We start from the raw sequence: 16022 nt of genomic DNA, 5'->3' as shown, positions 1-16022 counted from the left end.
GATTGACACAGCTGAGGACAGAGGAGAGCACTGCCTCTTGCACTGCCAGCCACATATGCCTCAACCAAAGGCTTTCACTCTCTACCGGTTGCACCAGAAGAGGGAAGAGTTCTCATCCTCATCCTTACAACACAGCTGCCTCTGTCTTCTTCTCTTCAGGCAGATTCACCAACTGCCATGGCACTACTTCCAGTGGAAAGCAGAGCAGGATTTGGCCCAAAATCAAAGATTTCACCAAAGTGTCATACGTGAGTGTCTGTCTCTGCTGGGGAAGGGCTAAGACCTAGAATAGCAAGGGTATTTCAGGTCAGGCCTGAGGCGAATTAGCAGACAAGTTGTGAAGCTTACACAACATGTGGCCACATTATGTGTGGCTCCAGTCAGCACTAATAGCCTGTCATTGAGCTCCATGTTTAAACAATTTGAGCAAACACAGCAAACACAGAAGATGGGAGGAGGGAAAAAGGCCTTCGAGGAATTAGAACGATCGGCTACTTAGTACACTCAGCAAGCAAACATTGCAGAGATGAGCACAGCAGAGTACCTACGGGGTAGAGACACAACCCAGTTCCTACCACGCAAAAGTGACAAATACAAAATCAAAACCACGTTGTCAAACTTGGAAATTCACTGAGAGAGCAGTTTTAGGGCCACATAGGAAACCAATTGTTGCTTTAGGCTGTCTGATTGTGTCAATTATTTGAGGGGGAAAAAATAATATGGTTTTGGTTTAGCAACAAGGAAACCAAAAAAGGAGGGGACAGGGAAAAAAAATGAGTTTTAGTAACAACAGAGTAGAATTCAACCACATCCATATAAATAACACTGATACTGGTGTTGGGAAGTAAATATAAAAACATATTAAAACAGAAGAACTCAGAAACCATACTGCATTGTTTAGTATGAAAATAACGGCCTTTCGAGCCAGTACTGTTGGAGAACGTATTTAATACAGCACAGAACTGGCTATGAAACCGTCCACCCTATCATGGGAATGCTTAGCTCAGTATCTGGTAGGCTGCCAGCCATTTAAAATGTTTTTGTGTTGGTTTAATGATTGTTCCCATGAGCACTGATGGTAAGGGTTGACATTAATTAAAATACTAAGTCATCAGAGCTGGCATTGTGGGGAGAAAGAATGGATGGGATCTAATTGTCTTCAAGGTTTCTTTGGACTTCCACATTTTTCTCTTGGAAGCATCATACATGCCAAGTGTCAGCTGAGGTATAACAATGTAAACAGATCATCTCCACAAATATAATCTTTTTAGGTTTTCCACATGCTTTCATTTAACTGATTAGAGGACACTCATTAAAATCAGCTAATCATGTAATGTGGCTGTGTTCTGAATACTAAACAAAATGCCTAAATGAAAGAGGATTTTAAAACACTGTCTGCCTCTCCTGATTTATTTCTACTGTATACTCAACGGCACACAATACAGTAGGAATTCTGGGCCTTATCCTCATTAACCTCAAAACTCATTATCTCATATAAAAACAGGACCTTTCTATACAGTGTGTTGGGAAAGGTATGAAAAAGTACTTTAATGTGTTTGGGCACATGCTCCTGAAACGTGATGAAGGATTTTGCTTAGAACGGTGAAGAAAGTACAAGATAGCATAAAATCTGGAGTAAGACCCACTGCTAAAATCCTCTTTGAATAATTTGCATAGAACAGACATTCTTATACATCTCTCATTTTATTACATAACTACCCAAGATCCAGATCCCCACTGGCAATACAAATAAGTCACTTAATACCTGGAGTCCTCAAAAGGTCATGTAGAGAATGAGTAAAGAGGCTGAGCTTTTCTACTCTACCCATCTATTCAGCAAGCATGAGTTCCCAACCTGCTGGCAAGACCTTAATACTGCAGAGCATGAGGACGTAAGGAGGAAAGTTTACCCTACATACAACATGATCAATAGCCTAAGAATGAAGACCTCTAGCTTGAACAATGTGGAGCAATGTGAAGTAGCACGCTGAGCCTACATAAACCCAACGGGACATTTTTGCAGTAAGCAATATACAATCTAAAGCACACTGTCCCGATGCAAAAGGTAGAGCAACCCTTTCTGCTTCAAAACACATTTGAATCTTTGGATTAGAAGCTGAGCAATACTGTGACTTGGGTCACCTCCTCATGTCACGGGAAAACCAAAATCTAAACAGTGTCAGAAGCCAGTTACCATGCCAGCTCGTTCACCAGTATGTGGCACAGGGCTCACACCACTTCCCTGTGAGGTCATGGGGCTAAGTAATAGAAGTCTTCATCACAAACTGCAGTGCAATTACCAAGGTGCTCTGCAAGTACAGCAAAGCAATCAGCAAAGGCTCCTTTACCTTGTTTATGGACGTAGACCCAGGCCTTCTCCCTGCCCCCCTGATGTCAAGCTGCAGTTCAGATTACCCAAGGCAGAAGATTTCTGTGATGGCAAATCATGGAAGTTGAGAATGGTCTTTTTGTTGTTAATGTTCTCTGAATAATCTTTTCATATAAGCAAATAACAGGTCTTTGAGTCTTTCAGCAAATTACCTATGTAATGCGGAAGAGCAAGAGCAGCCAAAGGAGGTCCTTGGTCTACATTTGTGACAGCAGGAGGCCTGAAGTCCTCCTGGTGCTTGTCTTCAGTGGAGCAGTCTATGAACATAAGGTTAAAAGGCTTCAGGTAGTTTTGTTTGTTTTTTAGGGTGCAGGGTGTTGGTTGCTTGGCTGGTTGTTTTTAAAGGGTAGACAGACCCACTGCTCCCCTCACTGAGGGGGACAGAAAGTTGGGAGTGGCCAAGCACAGGCACTCAGCACAGCCTGGGCAAAGCGGTCATGAAGCAGATCATGCTGTATTTCCATGCTCCATCTGAGAACCCTAGGAAGCTGGGTACTGTGTAAGGGGCCCTTGCCTAGAGGCAGCAAGGAAAGTAGGCAGTAACCTCAGAGCCTTCCGTCCTCTTCCCTTCAGCCTGTTGTGCCCGAGAAGAAAAGTAGGTCTGTCTGCAAGGGCAGCAGCAGCGAGGGTCTGGCGGCAGAGGCCCTGCGGTAGCCAGTGGCTGGTCAGTTGGTTGTCCGGCCGGCCGGGAGCAGCGGGGTAATCCACGGAGCCAGGCCGCAGTGAGTGGGTGGTCCGGGCAGCCTGGGCGGATGGAGGCCCGCACTCCTCTGCACTGCCCCTGCGCCGGCCCAGGCCCGCGCCTGCTCCCGCAGCTGGGCCGAAGGCGGCCCGCAGACCGCGCTCGGCACATTTCTTCATTTCTCACTTGAGTGCCCTTCTTTAGTTCCCTTTCAGCTGCCCACTTTATATCGGCTTCATTACACCACCGCTCCATTTGTAATGTAAATCGGGAAACTCAGGGAAGTTTTTCTTTTGGCCTTGTCTACGGAAGAATACCGAGAGGTATTCAAAACGTATTAACACAAATCAATGGCACCAATAAAAGCAAAATCTCCTTAGCAACATAATCTTGATTGCAAAAGGAGAACTGAGAGCATTTAGCAGAACAGTGGCCCACATGGAATACGCATTTGTCTAGAAGAATGCAGCACAAAGCCTAAAAGAGAGATGCTGAAAAAATCCAAAATTAACTCACACTGAACAGTTACTCTTTTTTTCAAAAGTACACAATTGACTACATTAAATCTATCGTGCGCTTTTCTGCTCAGCAACATTGTATCATACCGCTTTGCAAGCCCAAATTACAACACCCGAATGCTTCCAGTGCTGGGCAGCGGCACCCCTCCCCACGCACGCTCTTTATGCATATGCACATGGAACACACACACACACACTCACATATATGTTATGTACATTATACACATGCACATCACAAAGAGGCTGTTAAGAGTTCCATATGAGAATAACCAAACAGCTGTAAAATGTTTCACGCAAAAGAAAAAAAAAGCAGCCAACTGACGAGAATCAAGACTATTCTCGGAGCTCCAGAGAGCACAGGATTTCGTTTTGTCCACAAACTTCACGTTAACCAGCATTTCATATCTGACTGTCTTCAAAATACACAAATGGGGAAGATTCTCTTCTGATTGAATAGTTTTTGCCTTAACTAAATGAAAAGTGTGTCTTGTTTGAGCACTAATGTATGGCGGGGAAAAAAAACGTGTACAACAGCTTCAACATTACTACTTGACCAGAACCGTAATGTATGTAATAAATCCCGCTACCATTAGGGCTTGAAAAGCTCAAAAGAACTCCAGACACAGACTTAATGAAAACCTGGTCTGAAACACTTAAGGCAGGCAATGCCTCTATATTTGGTAACTCCAGTCCTAGAGTCATCTAAGTTCCAAAAATATTTTCTCTTTTTCCCCCTCCCGCCTCTACTTTACACTAGAAGTATCAACTATAAATTAGGAGAGACTGTTGTATTGTTAAAGCAGAAGTTTGAGATTTTCGTTTTCTTCCTCTCCCTACCAACCCCCATTCCCCTCAAACATACTGGATAGATTAAAAACAATGACTTGGTAGATAGGTTAACAATTATTTTATTAGTTTATAATACATACAACTTAAGAAATGCTTTAAAAAATTATATTGGAGTCCATTCCAATTCTGGGTCAGGTCAGGAGAAAACAGTGTCGATGTATTAAATAATATTCTATAATTCAACAATAGATTAACTTCAGTAATTTAGTAGACATGGTTAAATACTCTTAAATATGCATATATACAATTATGCAGCCTTTAAAAAAAAAAAAAGTTGTTTTCTTCCTATCCCCTCCTCCCAAAGCCATGCACCCTGTGAACACAGTACTGGCCTCTAAGCTTTCATTCTCTCACCCGGACTTAAAATATTTGAAGCGGAATGTTACAATAGTGGAAATTGCAGCTACCCTATCGTTCTAAACTCTTTACGAGAGGAGATGCTTGACAGGCAAAATTACCACCAGGTCTCTGTATAAATAGCAGCTTCTTTAATGTACAGTTCTGGGGTAAGTTATTGCTTATGCATTTTCTGCCTGAAATAGAATTTTAACATAGTCCAAAATGCTGGCTTCTAAGTTTGCCTTCTTGAAAGATAACATCCTTTCAGTGACTTATTTACCATCACCGCCCTGTGCGTTTAACAGGTTTTTCCTAAGCACACACAATCCGATGCAATTCTCTGCAAATTCTTTTAAAAGCAACATGAATTACACAGGACTAATTTAGCACACAACACCCAGGCACTGTTTTTGTAGTTTACTGATTGTAATTTGTATTTGGAATTAGTTTTGTATTCCAATTGTTATACTCACTGTTTTACGGAAACAAGAATCCAAGCTACATTTTTCAACCTGGGAACTACTTTGGATTCCTAGTTATCTTGTTGAACTAAGCTGCTCACTGACAATATTAATAAATAGGTACACTGTGTATCCTAACAGGTTAGAAAGCTTGTTGTAAGCACAGAAGGATCAGAGATACACATTTAAAGCAGATCAGTGAGATACTCATATTGGTTCAATGAAATCAGTTTAAACACAGAGCCAACTAAAAATGTCAGTTACACTGCATCAAAGTATCTGACTTCTTGAAACATTCCTAAATGTGATTTAAAAAAAGAAAAATTTATACACAAACCTAAAACACTGCAACCAAAAAAAAAATCTTCAACTAACTACCAAGTCTAGTTTTCAACACAAGGCAAAGTAACTTTTAATTAAGTTACAAAAGAGGAGGGGCAGGGGAAAAGCATATTTCAATAAACATGATAAAATCTACTATATGCTCTCAAAAAGTGAGCAGTTGTCAACGCTTCACTTCTCCATAAAAGATAAAACTAATTACAAAAGACTCTCTTACTTACCTGAACTTAAATTATCCTAACTAGATCCTACTCCTGGGCCTTAGATATACTGTCACATGACAGGAGCTGTCTGGACAAGTCAAGAATTTTCTTTGGAAACAATTAGCCGTGCATTACAGGCTCCAGCTCAGGAAAAGATTGTTCTGTAGTCGCTGCACGGCTCTCATCAGCCGTTCCATTTTGGTCTGGATATTTTAAACTAAAAGACGCTGAGTTTAGAAGGAATCTTACCTCAAAATCTGCCCAAGAGCAAGCAGAACTGTCAATCAATTAGGGCATAACCAAAATGAATTAACATCACAATTGTTGGAAGAAAAAAAAATGTAATCGAAATTAAGATAGCCTACATAAATACTGAAACAGATTGCTAGCTTCTCCTTCATTTCCATTATTCAATTCAAAACTATTTTCCAATATACTGAGAGAATTTCAAACTTAATTGCCAAATTCAGCCTTTCAGCTGTTGCTTTTTTTAATTCCCACGTTTCATCTTTTGCCTCACTAAATCTTTCCTAATGGTCTGTTGTATTCGAAGGAGTCAAGTATTTATGAATCTTTATTCATAAAAATAAATCTTAATGAAATATTAATGAGATAAACGAAGCAGAATCATTTTTTAAAGGCATCTTCCATGAAAACAATAAAATACTGTTTATAAAACATGTATTACCCATGTGGTGTAGACACACACACACACACGTGTTAGCATACAAAGTTTCATGCAAGGATTCACATTTTAAACTTTCAAAAATAGTCTCTAATTCAGCCCATGCTGACTAAAATAGTCTGCAAAAAGATGCTAAAAAATTATGAACTGCAAAACACATAACAACACAGCCCAAATGGATACTTGTAACTAATGAAGAATAAATGCATGATATTTTCAGCAGTGAAATTTTTTGCTTGAAAAGTTGCCCTCGAATTTTTTCCACTTCCTTAAGAATTATATTGTTTTCTCATTGCACCAGTATCACCCGATTTAACCAGCCTACAGCAAGAACTCGAAACATGGGAATTAAGAGAGTAGCACCATTAGAAATAACAACTTTAGCCAAACCAGTAAAAAACCCTTCATTTATCCTTACTCAACGTACTTGGCCATTCAGCAGCCTAACAATAGTGCGTAAAGGGAGTTCTCATAGGTGTATATTGATAACATTCATAATGGTCATGCATATTACAATCAAAAGTTTTCTAGGGTGCCATTTGCAAAGTATGCCTTCATGCAGACAGGCGTACAGCTCATTAATTCGATTTTCATATTTCCTATTAGTCCCTGAGAATTTAATATTTCTACCTACAATATGGCTCTTAAAGGCATTGTAACGATCACAGACTTAGGTGTTGGTGAATGAAATGAAATGTGGCTTTAGGGAGAAGCAACAAGGAAATTACAGCAAATTAGCAGTGATGAATACAGATCTTATTTCTAAAATGCTTTCTTTTTCCAAGCAAGGTTCCTGAAGAGGAACATAAATGATTTTAGACACGGATACAAAACTAGCCAGTGCCACTTACCCTTAATAAGTAGCTACTATGGATCTAAGACATTTGGGGCTCCGAGACCTCTCTAATTGAGCATTTCCTTTACACAAAATCATTTGGATTTTGACCTAATGTAGGGTCATCACGGTCCTTCTTTTAATTACTCAACAGCAGTGCTGGGAGAACTTAAAAGAACCAGGGATTTTCTTTGCTGAAAAAGTCTTTTGCCTCGTCAATTAAAGTGATCTCTTTAGATTGTTCTGAATTCAAATGGGTTTTTTTTGCTGAACAATGTGCATTATTGCCAGCTGCTCAAAAACCATAAGCTAGGGCTCCCAAAACAAGGGGGCTGATTTAAAATTAAGACTTTGGGGTGAGGAGTGGAGGGAAGGGAATAAAGACTAGTTCTTTTTCTTTGCCTTCTGGCTTCTGAGAAGTTACAGATTGCACTTTAAAGCTTGTCCCTACAATCCTCAGGGCTAACAAAAAAAAATTACTTATAAGTAAGCATTTATTTCAGAGATAAAGTACTACCCTTAAACACCATGGTGTAGAGATTTATAAAATAGTATCATTTAAGAAAATGACTGAAAGATTACGTTTCACATCTGAGTAACTTCTACTATTCAAAGAAATAGGAAATAGGTAAGATTTGTAGGAACTGCCGAGTTTCAAGAAACCAAACAAGTTAGTACAATGTAATACTTATTTTAGCAAAGAGTAGGCTACATCCTGAAAATCTTACAATTGTTTCTGGACTGCTCAGACTCCTGTAACTTCATTTTTTCCCAAATGGACCAAAAAAAAAAAAAAGTTACCTATGTCTTCTCACTAGCACACAAAGAAGATTTAGTATTTTAGAAACAACATCAAAGGAAAATCCTGGTTACTGCTGCAGGCATTAAATAGTTGATTAAAGTTCCTGTCATGTTCAATTTCTATCACTGTAATGAAACAAATCAAAAGGGATTGTATGAAACTGTTTTATTACATTCTTACCAAGTGAGTGTACTACCTCAATAGAAGAGTTACACTTTTGAGCAAAACTCATCTATACACACGCAGTTTCTCAAGTTTCCTGGTTGTATTTCAAGTTGGAGACTTTGTTTAAATAAAATACCAGAAATGCTTTAAGAGGTAAATAGTTTACTTACCCAGAGCTCTACTTTGGACCCCTATAGAAGTACTCTCAGAAAGTCATAGTTAAAAATACTGGAATTCCTGCTAACCAAGTAGATGCACCTAAAAGTGGACAAGTTCTTAACCACCACTACCACATAAGAGGTAGCTTTACTAACGAGATACTCTTTGTAAACATGTAAGACACGTTCTATTCACTGCTTCTGATTTCAGCACATGTCATGCTCAAATTAGCTTTACTGTAGGTAGGTTTGTGTGCTGTGAGCAAGGACACAGAACACAGTACGGAAAGTCTGGGTAGTAAACTAGGGTGAATAGCTCACACTGAAGGCAGTGCTGCTACGAACATATCACAAGCCACGTCCAACTTAACCCTCCACACTAAGGAATCACCAGTGGAAAACTGCATCCATGACACAAACTGATCTATACAGTCAATGAGAATTTTGATGATAAAATCTAGGCCTTCTGTGACTCAGTACTCATTTTACTGAAAACTGACACCTGAAGAAATGAACATGTATTACTGGTCAGTATTCATAATCAGTTATAATTTCTGTTCAGTTCCAATCTCTCCCCTGCACCTCTAACCTCCACAGCCGCAGCTGCCATCAATGTTAGGCTTCTGGTCTCCCTCACAGGCTGGAACTGTACCAAGATTATAACAAATACTTCTGAGTGAGAGGTGGAGTGCTGCAGACCCGGATTTGTAGTAAAGCAGCAGCTGAAACTGATTTTTAAAAATATTATAACCAGCTACTTCAAAGAGAAACCGTTGTTGGACCCAGAAGGCTGAGGCAGCACAAAACTGGTATTTGTTAACCAAAAATCTTATTCTGTCAAGTCAAAGAAATACACTTGTAGGCTTGTATGAAAAGCATAGCTGAGCTATTTTCAAAGTAAACAGTACGAATCCACAGACAAAAGCTAAGCAAAGGATGAGTTCTGGGAACAGACACAGAAGGCTGAGATTTAAGAAAATGTAAAACTTTTTAGACCATTCCCACTATCAACAATTTAGGAATATAATACTAGAGAATATTTTACAGAGAATAAATATTTTTAAGACATAGAAAAATAGTTCACAGCATCAAGGTATCTGTAATATATTACCTTGAAATAAAACTTGTATTTAAAAGATTAAAAAGAGATTATTGTCATAGTGGTATCAACTTTTCATTCATACAAATATTAAGCGGAGTATATCTGTTTTTTCATATATTCACATTATTGCTTGCTACCACAACTGTACAAGGAACATATTCTTAACTTACATTAATGTTCATGTATAGTAATTTTAGATGTGTAAAGTAAATTTTAAAATGTGGTTGGGTTGGAATTTTTTTAAAGCCTATGAGTGAAGATATGTACAACTAAGATACAAATAGAAGAAACAAAATACAACTGGCCTGACCCAAGTATACATCATATATCCAGTTAAAAAAAGTCTTATACTTGTGCAGAAAATAAGCTCTGTAAACCAAAATGAGCAGAAGCAAGGGTGCAATAAATAATTACCTATACTTTTAAACTTATACTGCTGCCCAGCGTAACCTATTAACTATTTTTAATACAAGGCATCCACATTTGCATCTGGAACTGTACTGTTCAAGATTTCTTCAGTAACTTTTTTTTCCTGCTTACATGGCTTTGAAACGACAAGACAACAAAGAAGTCCCAAAACGTCCTCTTGGACATTAGGTTTACTAAAACAAATCCTTCTGTACTCCCCTGTACAGGATCTGGTAAACAGTAGTCATAAAGCTGATACATGGCATTCACCTGAATTCAAACAGATACATTATAAACTGCAATATTAATATATTTTTGTGGTCTTGAGTTCTACTAACCAGATGCATGCAATTCTCTCAGCAATTCTTCTAGTCTGAATAAAATAATTCTATTTTGGTGCCTTTTATTTTTTTCAACCTTTAAATTGGAACTTTTTCAGAACCAGCTGACAGGACTTCTTCATGAAAAGCACAGAGTCTTCTACTAATGCAATGATGTTTGGGTTCCAAAAAGCATACTTTCAAAAGAACTCTACCTCCTCCTTTTTGGGATAGCAGCTAGCCTCTTCCAACAACAACAAAAAACCCCAACAACTTACACTTAACTAGCCACTGGCAAAACTTGAGGAAGACCTTAGGAGGTACTTCAGAATGTAAACGAATGATTGCAAGGATTTACACAAAATACAAATCAATCAGTTGTGTCATTTTGGGTTAAAGAAAATACCTGCTCACTTGTATACCATTTTCAGCTGTGTATTTATAGTCATATATATGTATGTACACACACGCGCGCACACATGTAAAAAGACTTTTTGAAAAAAAATCAAGATACATTAACAAACAGAAGTAGCAAAAGTAACAATAACTTAAGTAGTAGTTAACATTTGTGTGAAATTACTTTGCAGAGTTTGACCAAATGCACTTAGAACATGCTCTTAAAAAAAAAAAAGCACACAAAAACAAAACAAAACAAGCCACAAAAACCTCAAATAAAAAAGCATGAAAACACCACAAGATTCTGTAGAACCAATGCTATGTCACCACCAGGAGAGCACCAAGCAAGGCACCATTGGAAAGACAACATACTTTAATAAGTCTCTAGAAATAAGTCAAATGCTAATCTGGTCGAAAAATCGGTGTCTTTGGTAAAAATTCTATAAGGATGACCTGTATAAAAAGAAAACAAACATATATTAAATGGAAGATGGCAACAATCCTATTATCTGTCACAATGATAATTTATATGTGTTTCAAGTTTGTTTGTTTTTTTTAAATACATCAATTTGTGATGATGATCAAAGTTCACAATGCTTTTCTTAGGCAGAAGACCATTAGAAAACTAATATTTGATATAACCGTTTCAGGGTAGGAAACAAACTCTTCAAAAATCAAACTAAATTGGAAAAGTTTGCTTACCAATACCTAACACACCTAAACAAAATGAAATAAGCTACTAGATATTCAACATAATTCATTTACTTAACCAGGAAAAAATTATGAAAGTTAAACATATTCACTTAAAAAAACCCTAGAAAGCACAATGTAAGCAAAGTTAATTTTCAATAACACATGCAATTCCTGCCAGGATTTAGAGCCCTATATTATGTGAAACAATTTTAGTAGCTCAAAACATGTACAGAATGGTGTATCAACCTCTGCAGTGTTCCCATATCTAACAAATCTGCAAATAGTTAACAAGAAATGTGACTAAAGTTTTTGTACAATTATTCTTATGCTTCCAATTCAAATTTAAAGTATGCATTTCTGAGCTATGTATATATGGCAGAGAGCACTTCAGAATACATTCCAAGTAGTTTTTCTACTTTAAATAGAAAGCCTACAGAGTCACAATCACAATTGTACCCATAAAAAATAAATTGATCTGGTAAGACAACTATAGATTTTATTTACTTGTAACGGGAAGTTATTTTTTAACTTCTTAAAAAGGCAATTTCTTTGTGTTTTTTTACTGTAAAGGAGAACACAACTTGTCTCTTTAGAGAGTAAACACTTCTGTCCCCAATATCACATTGAACATCAGAAAAGAAGCAAATACGAAATAAAGTCTGACTTTATTTCTAAGATAAACACTCTCAAAATAATTAATATAAAAATCCAGTGTAGAGGTTTATTTTTGGAGATACTGACTTATTTTCAGAAGTGATGCAAACCACTCAAAATCCATTGCCCACTGACATGAGTCAACTACTGGATGCTTCAGAGATATGAGGGCTTCTGATGTTCAGACAAGGTTTCAAAAAGACAGCAAGAAATTAAGCTGGAACACTGTGTTTATGCCAAAGGTGCAAGACTGTCTTTATATAATTTAGCACCTGCAACAGTGGATTTAGAAGCTCAAGTTGGCAGAGCACCAAGTTTAGAATACAAGAAATTAATTTAAATCACTTGTTTTGAAAAAGATGAGGATAAGTGTTTACTATATCATTAACACAACGTTAAGGGTAGTTTTTAAGAGAGTAGCAAATCAGTTCATAGAAAACGACAAAATGATACAGAGAAGTTTTGTAAAATTTTTCTCATTAAATATACCCAAATATAATAGATTAGATGTTTTACAAATAAAATCTGTTCTCTTTATCCTTTAAAATTATATGCTGGTGCTTACATATTTTTAATGTAGAAAGGTCAACCAATTTAAAATCGTATTTAATAAAGTTCACGTTCATCTGTGAATGTTGCTGGGCCACTGTATTTACAACCTAGCATTGTATGTGTTTTTTTCAAATGTATTTGCAAAACATTGGATGTGAAAACGGTTTCCTGTAAAAAAAACGAAATTTTCAGTGAAACAGAAACTCCCTTCCTTCAGGTAAAGCTCAAATCTACTTTAGAAAGTTTGCTTTATTTCATTTTACAAAAAGTCTACTCTATTCTAAAATTATTTCCATTCCAAAAAGTCCACTTATTCAGCGAACTGAATAGAGCCACTCTGAAAAAAAAGAAAAAAAAAAGCATTCTAAAGGTCTTGTGTTTCAGGATAGAAATAAGATCTAATGTGGAAACAGGAAGAAGGGGAAGACTGAAAAAAAAGACCACTTTAATATGATTTCCAGTTATTTAATAATTTTGAAAATTTGTATACATATAATAGCTTTGTTGTTTCAAAGAACACAGTATCATGTAATGAAATATCACAGATAAGTTAGAAGTAACACAGCAGATACTTCTCAAAGGCTAAATTTTATTTTCAAAAAGTTGACTCTTCCTATCACTTATTTCCTAGAGCATTAAAAGCCATTATGCAAATTCTGATGTTTCTTACATTTTAGCATCTGACTTTCATCCTGTTCCGTGTACCTTCAGGACAGTTTGAAAATGGAAATAAAAACAGCACCAAAAAAGAGCGAGAATGTCGCAAGCTAAAACTGAAATCTCACACTGGACATTGATTTTAAACCACTTATAACTTCTCATCGTGAGCAAGTTAAAACTCCAGACACTGACTTAAAAATATTTCAGTGACCCCAATTGGAGATAAAGATACTTTTAAGACAGTTGAGGTAAGGGGCAGTTAAAAACTGAAAAGGCTAAAGGTTTCTTAAGCTCCAACAGCTTAGTTGAAAGGTCTTCTTCCATACTTTTAGACTTGATTAGCATTATATAAAACAGCCATATCTGACTTGCTGCGTAACCAAAGTTGTGGTTATTCTTTATATAGCACCTAAAATTTCACACTCCATCAGCACATGTTCAAGCTATTTTATCTTGGCAATTAATTTATTATTTTTCAGAACACAGTGAAGCCTTGTTTTCAAGTCATTCATAACTTTATAAATCAGTCCTGCACATGAAACCATGCATCTGTGAACCGTAGAAAATCCTTGCACTCAGGCGATTAAGCTCCTGACACCTTTACTGATTAATAATCGTGAAAAGAATAAGATCAGAAGCAAAATAAATGATCATTTAATAGAGAAACTCACAAAACAGCCCTTTAACTTACATATTCCATCATGTTATTCGTTTCACATTTCCTTTTGCTTAGTCTCCAATGCAAGCACAGCTAGACAAGGAGGAAAGAAAAAGAAGAAAAATGAGCTGTATTTTATTGCAGCACACAGACTAGCCCATTTGTCCACCTTTCATATTTTTCGTTCAACAAAAGCATCTGTTTCCATACTGTGCAATTCAAACTCCAACAGTACGAAGCTGCTCCCTGCGGCACTCACCTTGTGGTATAACCTATTGTTTTCCCATTCTAATAACTTCTCAATCGATCTTCGTGTCTGGAAGACAAATGAGAAAGAATTTTACTCTTGACTGGTTTTAGAAAAACTTTGTTTTGCAGCTGCTTTTGTGTGAAAAGGAGAGAGGTATAGGACAGTGACTGAGTACAGGGTGGTCTGTAGTACTATCAAAACTTCTCCAGTATTAAACAGTAACTAGAACAGAAACAACTTTTTACAATATCCAAATAACTACCTTCAAGCATTCAGGAACAACAACAAAAAAGAGAGATATGTTTTCTGGCTCTTAAAGCAGTTATAACTTCAAAACCACAGAAATTTTGAAGTGATCTAAGTATAGAAACAGGAACACTGTTCCCCCAGTATCAGCAGTCTAAATGCACTGCTTCTAAGAAGGTCGTCATCTAAACTGACAAATGCTGCAAACTGTTTTGTAATGCTGTAGGTCAAGTACAAATATGCAGTACTTTAAACAAAAGATAATTTTCCTGCTACTTTCATATCCAGGTTTTAGCAGCTTAAAACCAAATGAAGTTATAGTAAATTGCATAAAGGAGTACTAATAAATTTGTGATGCATATAAAGAGGGAACCCAATATTTAGGATTCTAAAGCAAAGTTTTACTATTATGTCTACACCTGACACTTCAGATAAGAGAATCCTGAAAGCTTTTCTGCACAGCTTTTTAAGATTACACATGCTAGTATTAAAGGACATCCTGTGCTGTAAAGTTTCATAGCATTTTGAATATAATTATTCAGTTATATTTACATTTGAGAAATACATTCTGACATTTATGGTCATTTGACTGCCAGAATATATACTGCTTAGCTCTAAATGGGATTTGCTACTGACTATGAATAAAAAGAGGATAATTCATGGTGCCAGGTGTTAAGATGAGACCAACAGAGATGCAGGTGCAAAAGGACGGAGCAATGACAAGGATCAAATACAACTTAGTGCAGCTGCAGCTTCCTTACAAGGCAGAGAGGGGTGAGGGGAAGGGATGAGAAAGCATCTTGCTGTTCCTACTACAAAATACAAGTACTGTAAATGAACCTCAACACATCAAACTAAATGGTGCCACGAGAAACAAGAACATCTGAGTAAAATTTAGAAAAACAAATAAAAATCAGACTACAAATTATTCATTTCTCATCAAATATTAACATCTTGGATTTCAAACATCTCTAGTTTAATTCCAAAGCAGTTCTGGGAAATACATGTAAGCATGTACCATGGTCACATGATTAAAAATTAGATCATTGCTATCTATGAGCAATCATTGCACTGAATTTTTATTGCGTTTTATTTTCAAAAGCACAAGTCAAGGAATTATCAGAAGGTAGATGTGCCAGTGACTAATTTATCACATCGATTGAGAATCGAGTATTTTGGGGGTTATTGTTATTATTATGTTTTTTAAGACAGTGCCCTTTAACAATAATCAGTAGACCTCACTTGTTTCTTTGTAAAGATAGCCTTTTAGAGTCTGCTCTCCTTTTAAATGAAAATAGGGCAGCAGTTATGGTCACACTTTTGTTAATTTAGTTGCCAGTCAGCTCCAAATCAAAAGAAAATAAGGCTGCAGAGTGTAATTAACATTCAGTTCAGTCGTTTTGTCCCTTGTCTAGCCCCCAAGCTTTGTTAAAATTGCCATCTGAATGCTGAAGGCTGTAGGGAAATCGATTTGATTCTAATCGCACCATGAAAAGAACATGATCTAACTGCTTTCAGCCCTCCGTAAATCTGTACTAGGTCTTTAGCACAATGCAACTTCCAATTTAAAAAGCACTGAATGTCTCGTCAATGACTTTGTGAAGAAAAAAGAACAAGGAGCAGACATAAAAATTCCAATAGTTGTTTAAGCATTA

General features: G+C 36.9%; 1 protein-coding gene across 1 annotated transcript in view; it reads right to left on the bottom strand.

The window, feature by feature from the left end:
- Positions 1–4492: 4492 nt before the first annotated feature.
- Positions 4493–16022, bottom strand: part of CHIC2 (cysteine rich hydrophobic domain 2) — a 30358-nt gene continuing 18828 nt past the window's right edge. Inside the window, exons 4-6 of the mRNA XM_061992528.1 lie at positions 14131–14187; positions 13905–13964; positions 4493–11107 (exon numbers count right to left, since the gene is read on the bottom strand). Of these exons, the coding sequence (XP_061848512.1) occupies positions 11057–11107; positions 13905–13964; positions 14131–14187 (168 nt within the window). The 3' untranslated portion in view covers positions 4493–11056. The remainder of the gene's footprint in view (positions 11108–13904; positions 13965–14130; positions 14188–16022) is intronic.

Source organism: Colius striatus, chromosome 3, assembly GCF_028858725.1.
Source record: "Colius striatus isolate bColStr4 chromosome 3, bColStr4.1.hap1, whole genome shotgun sequence".
Taxonomy (NCBI): Eukaryota; Metazoa; Chordata; class Aves; order Coliiformes; family Coliidae; genus Colius; species Colius striatus.
Note: the sequence above shows the minus strand (reverse complement) of the source record. Positions and strands in the feature narration are given on the sequence as shown.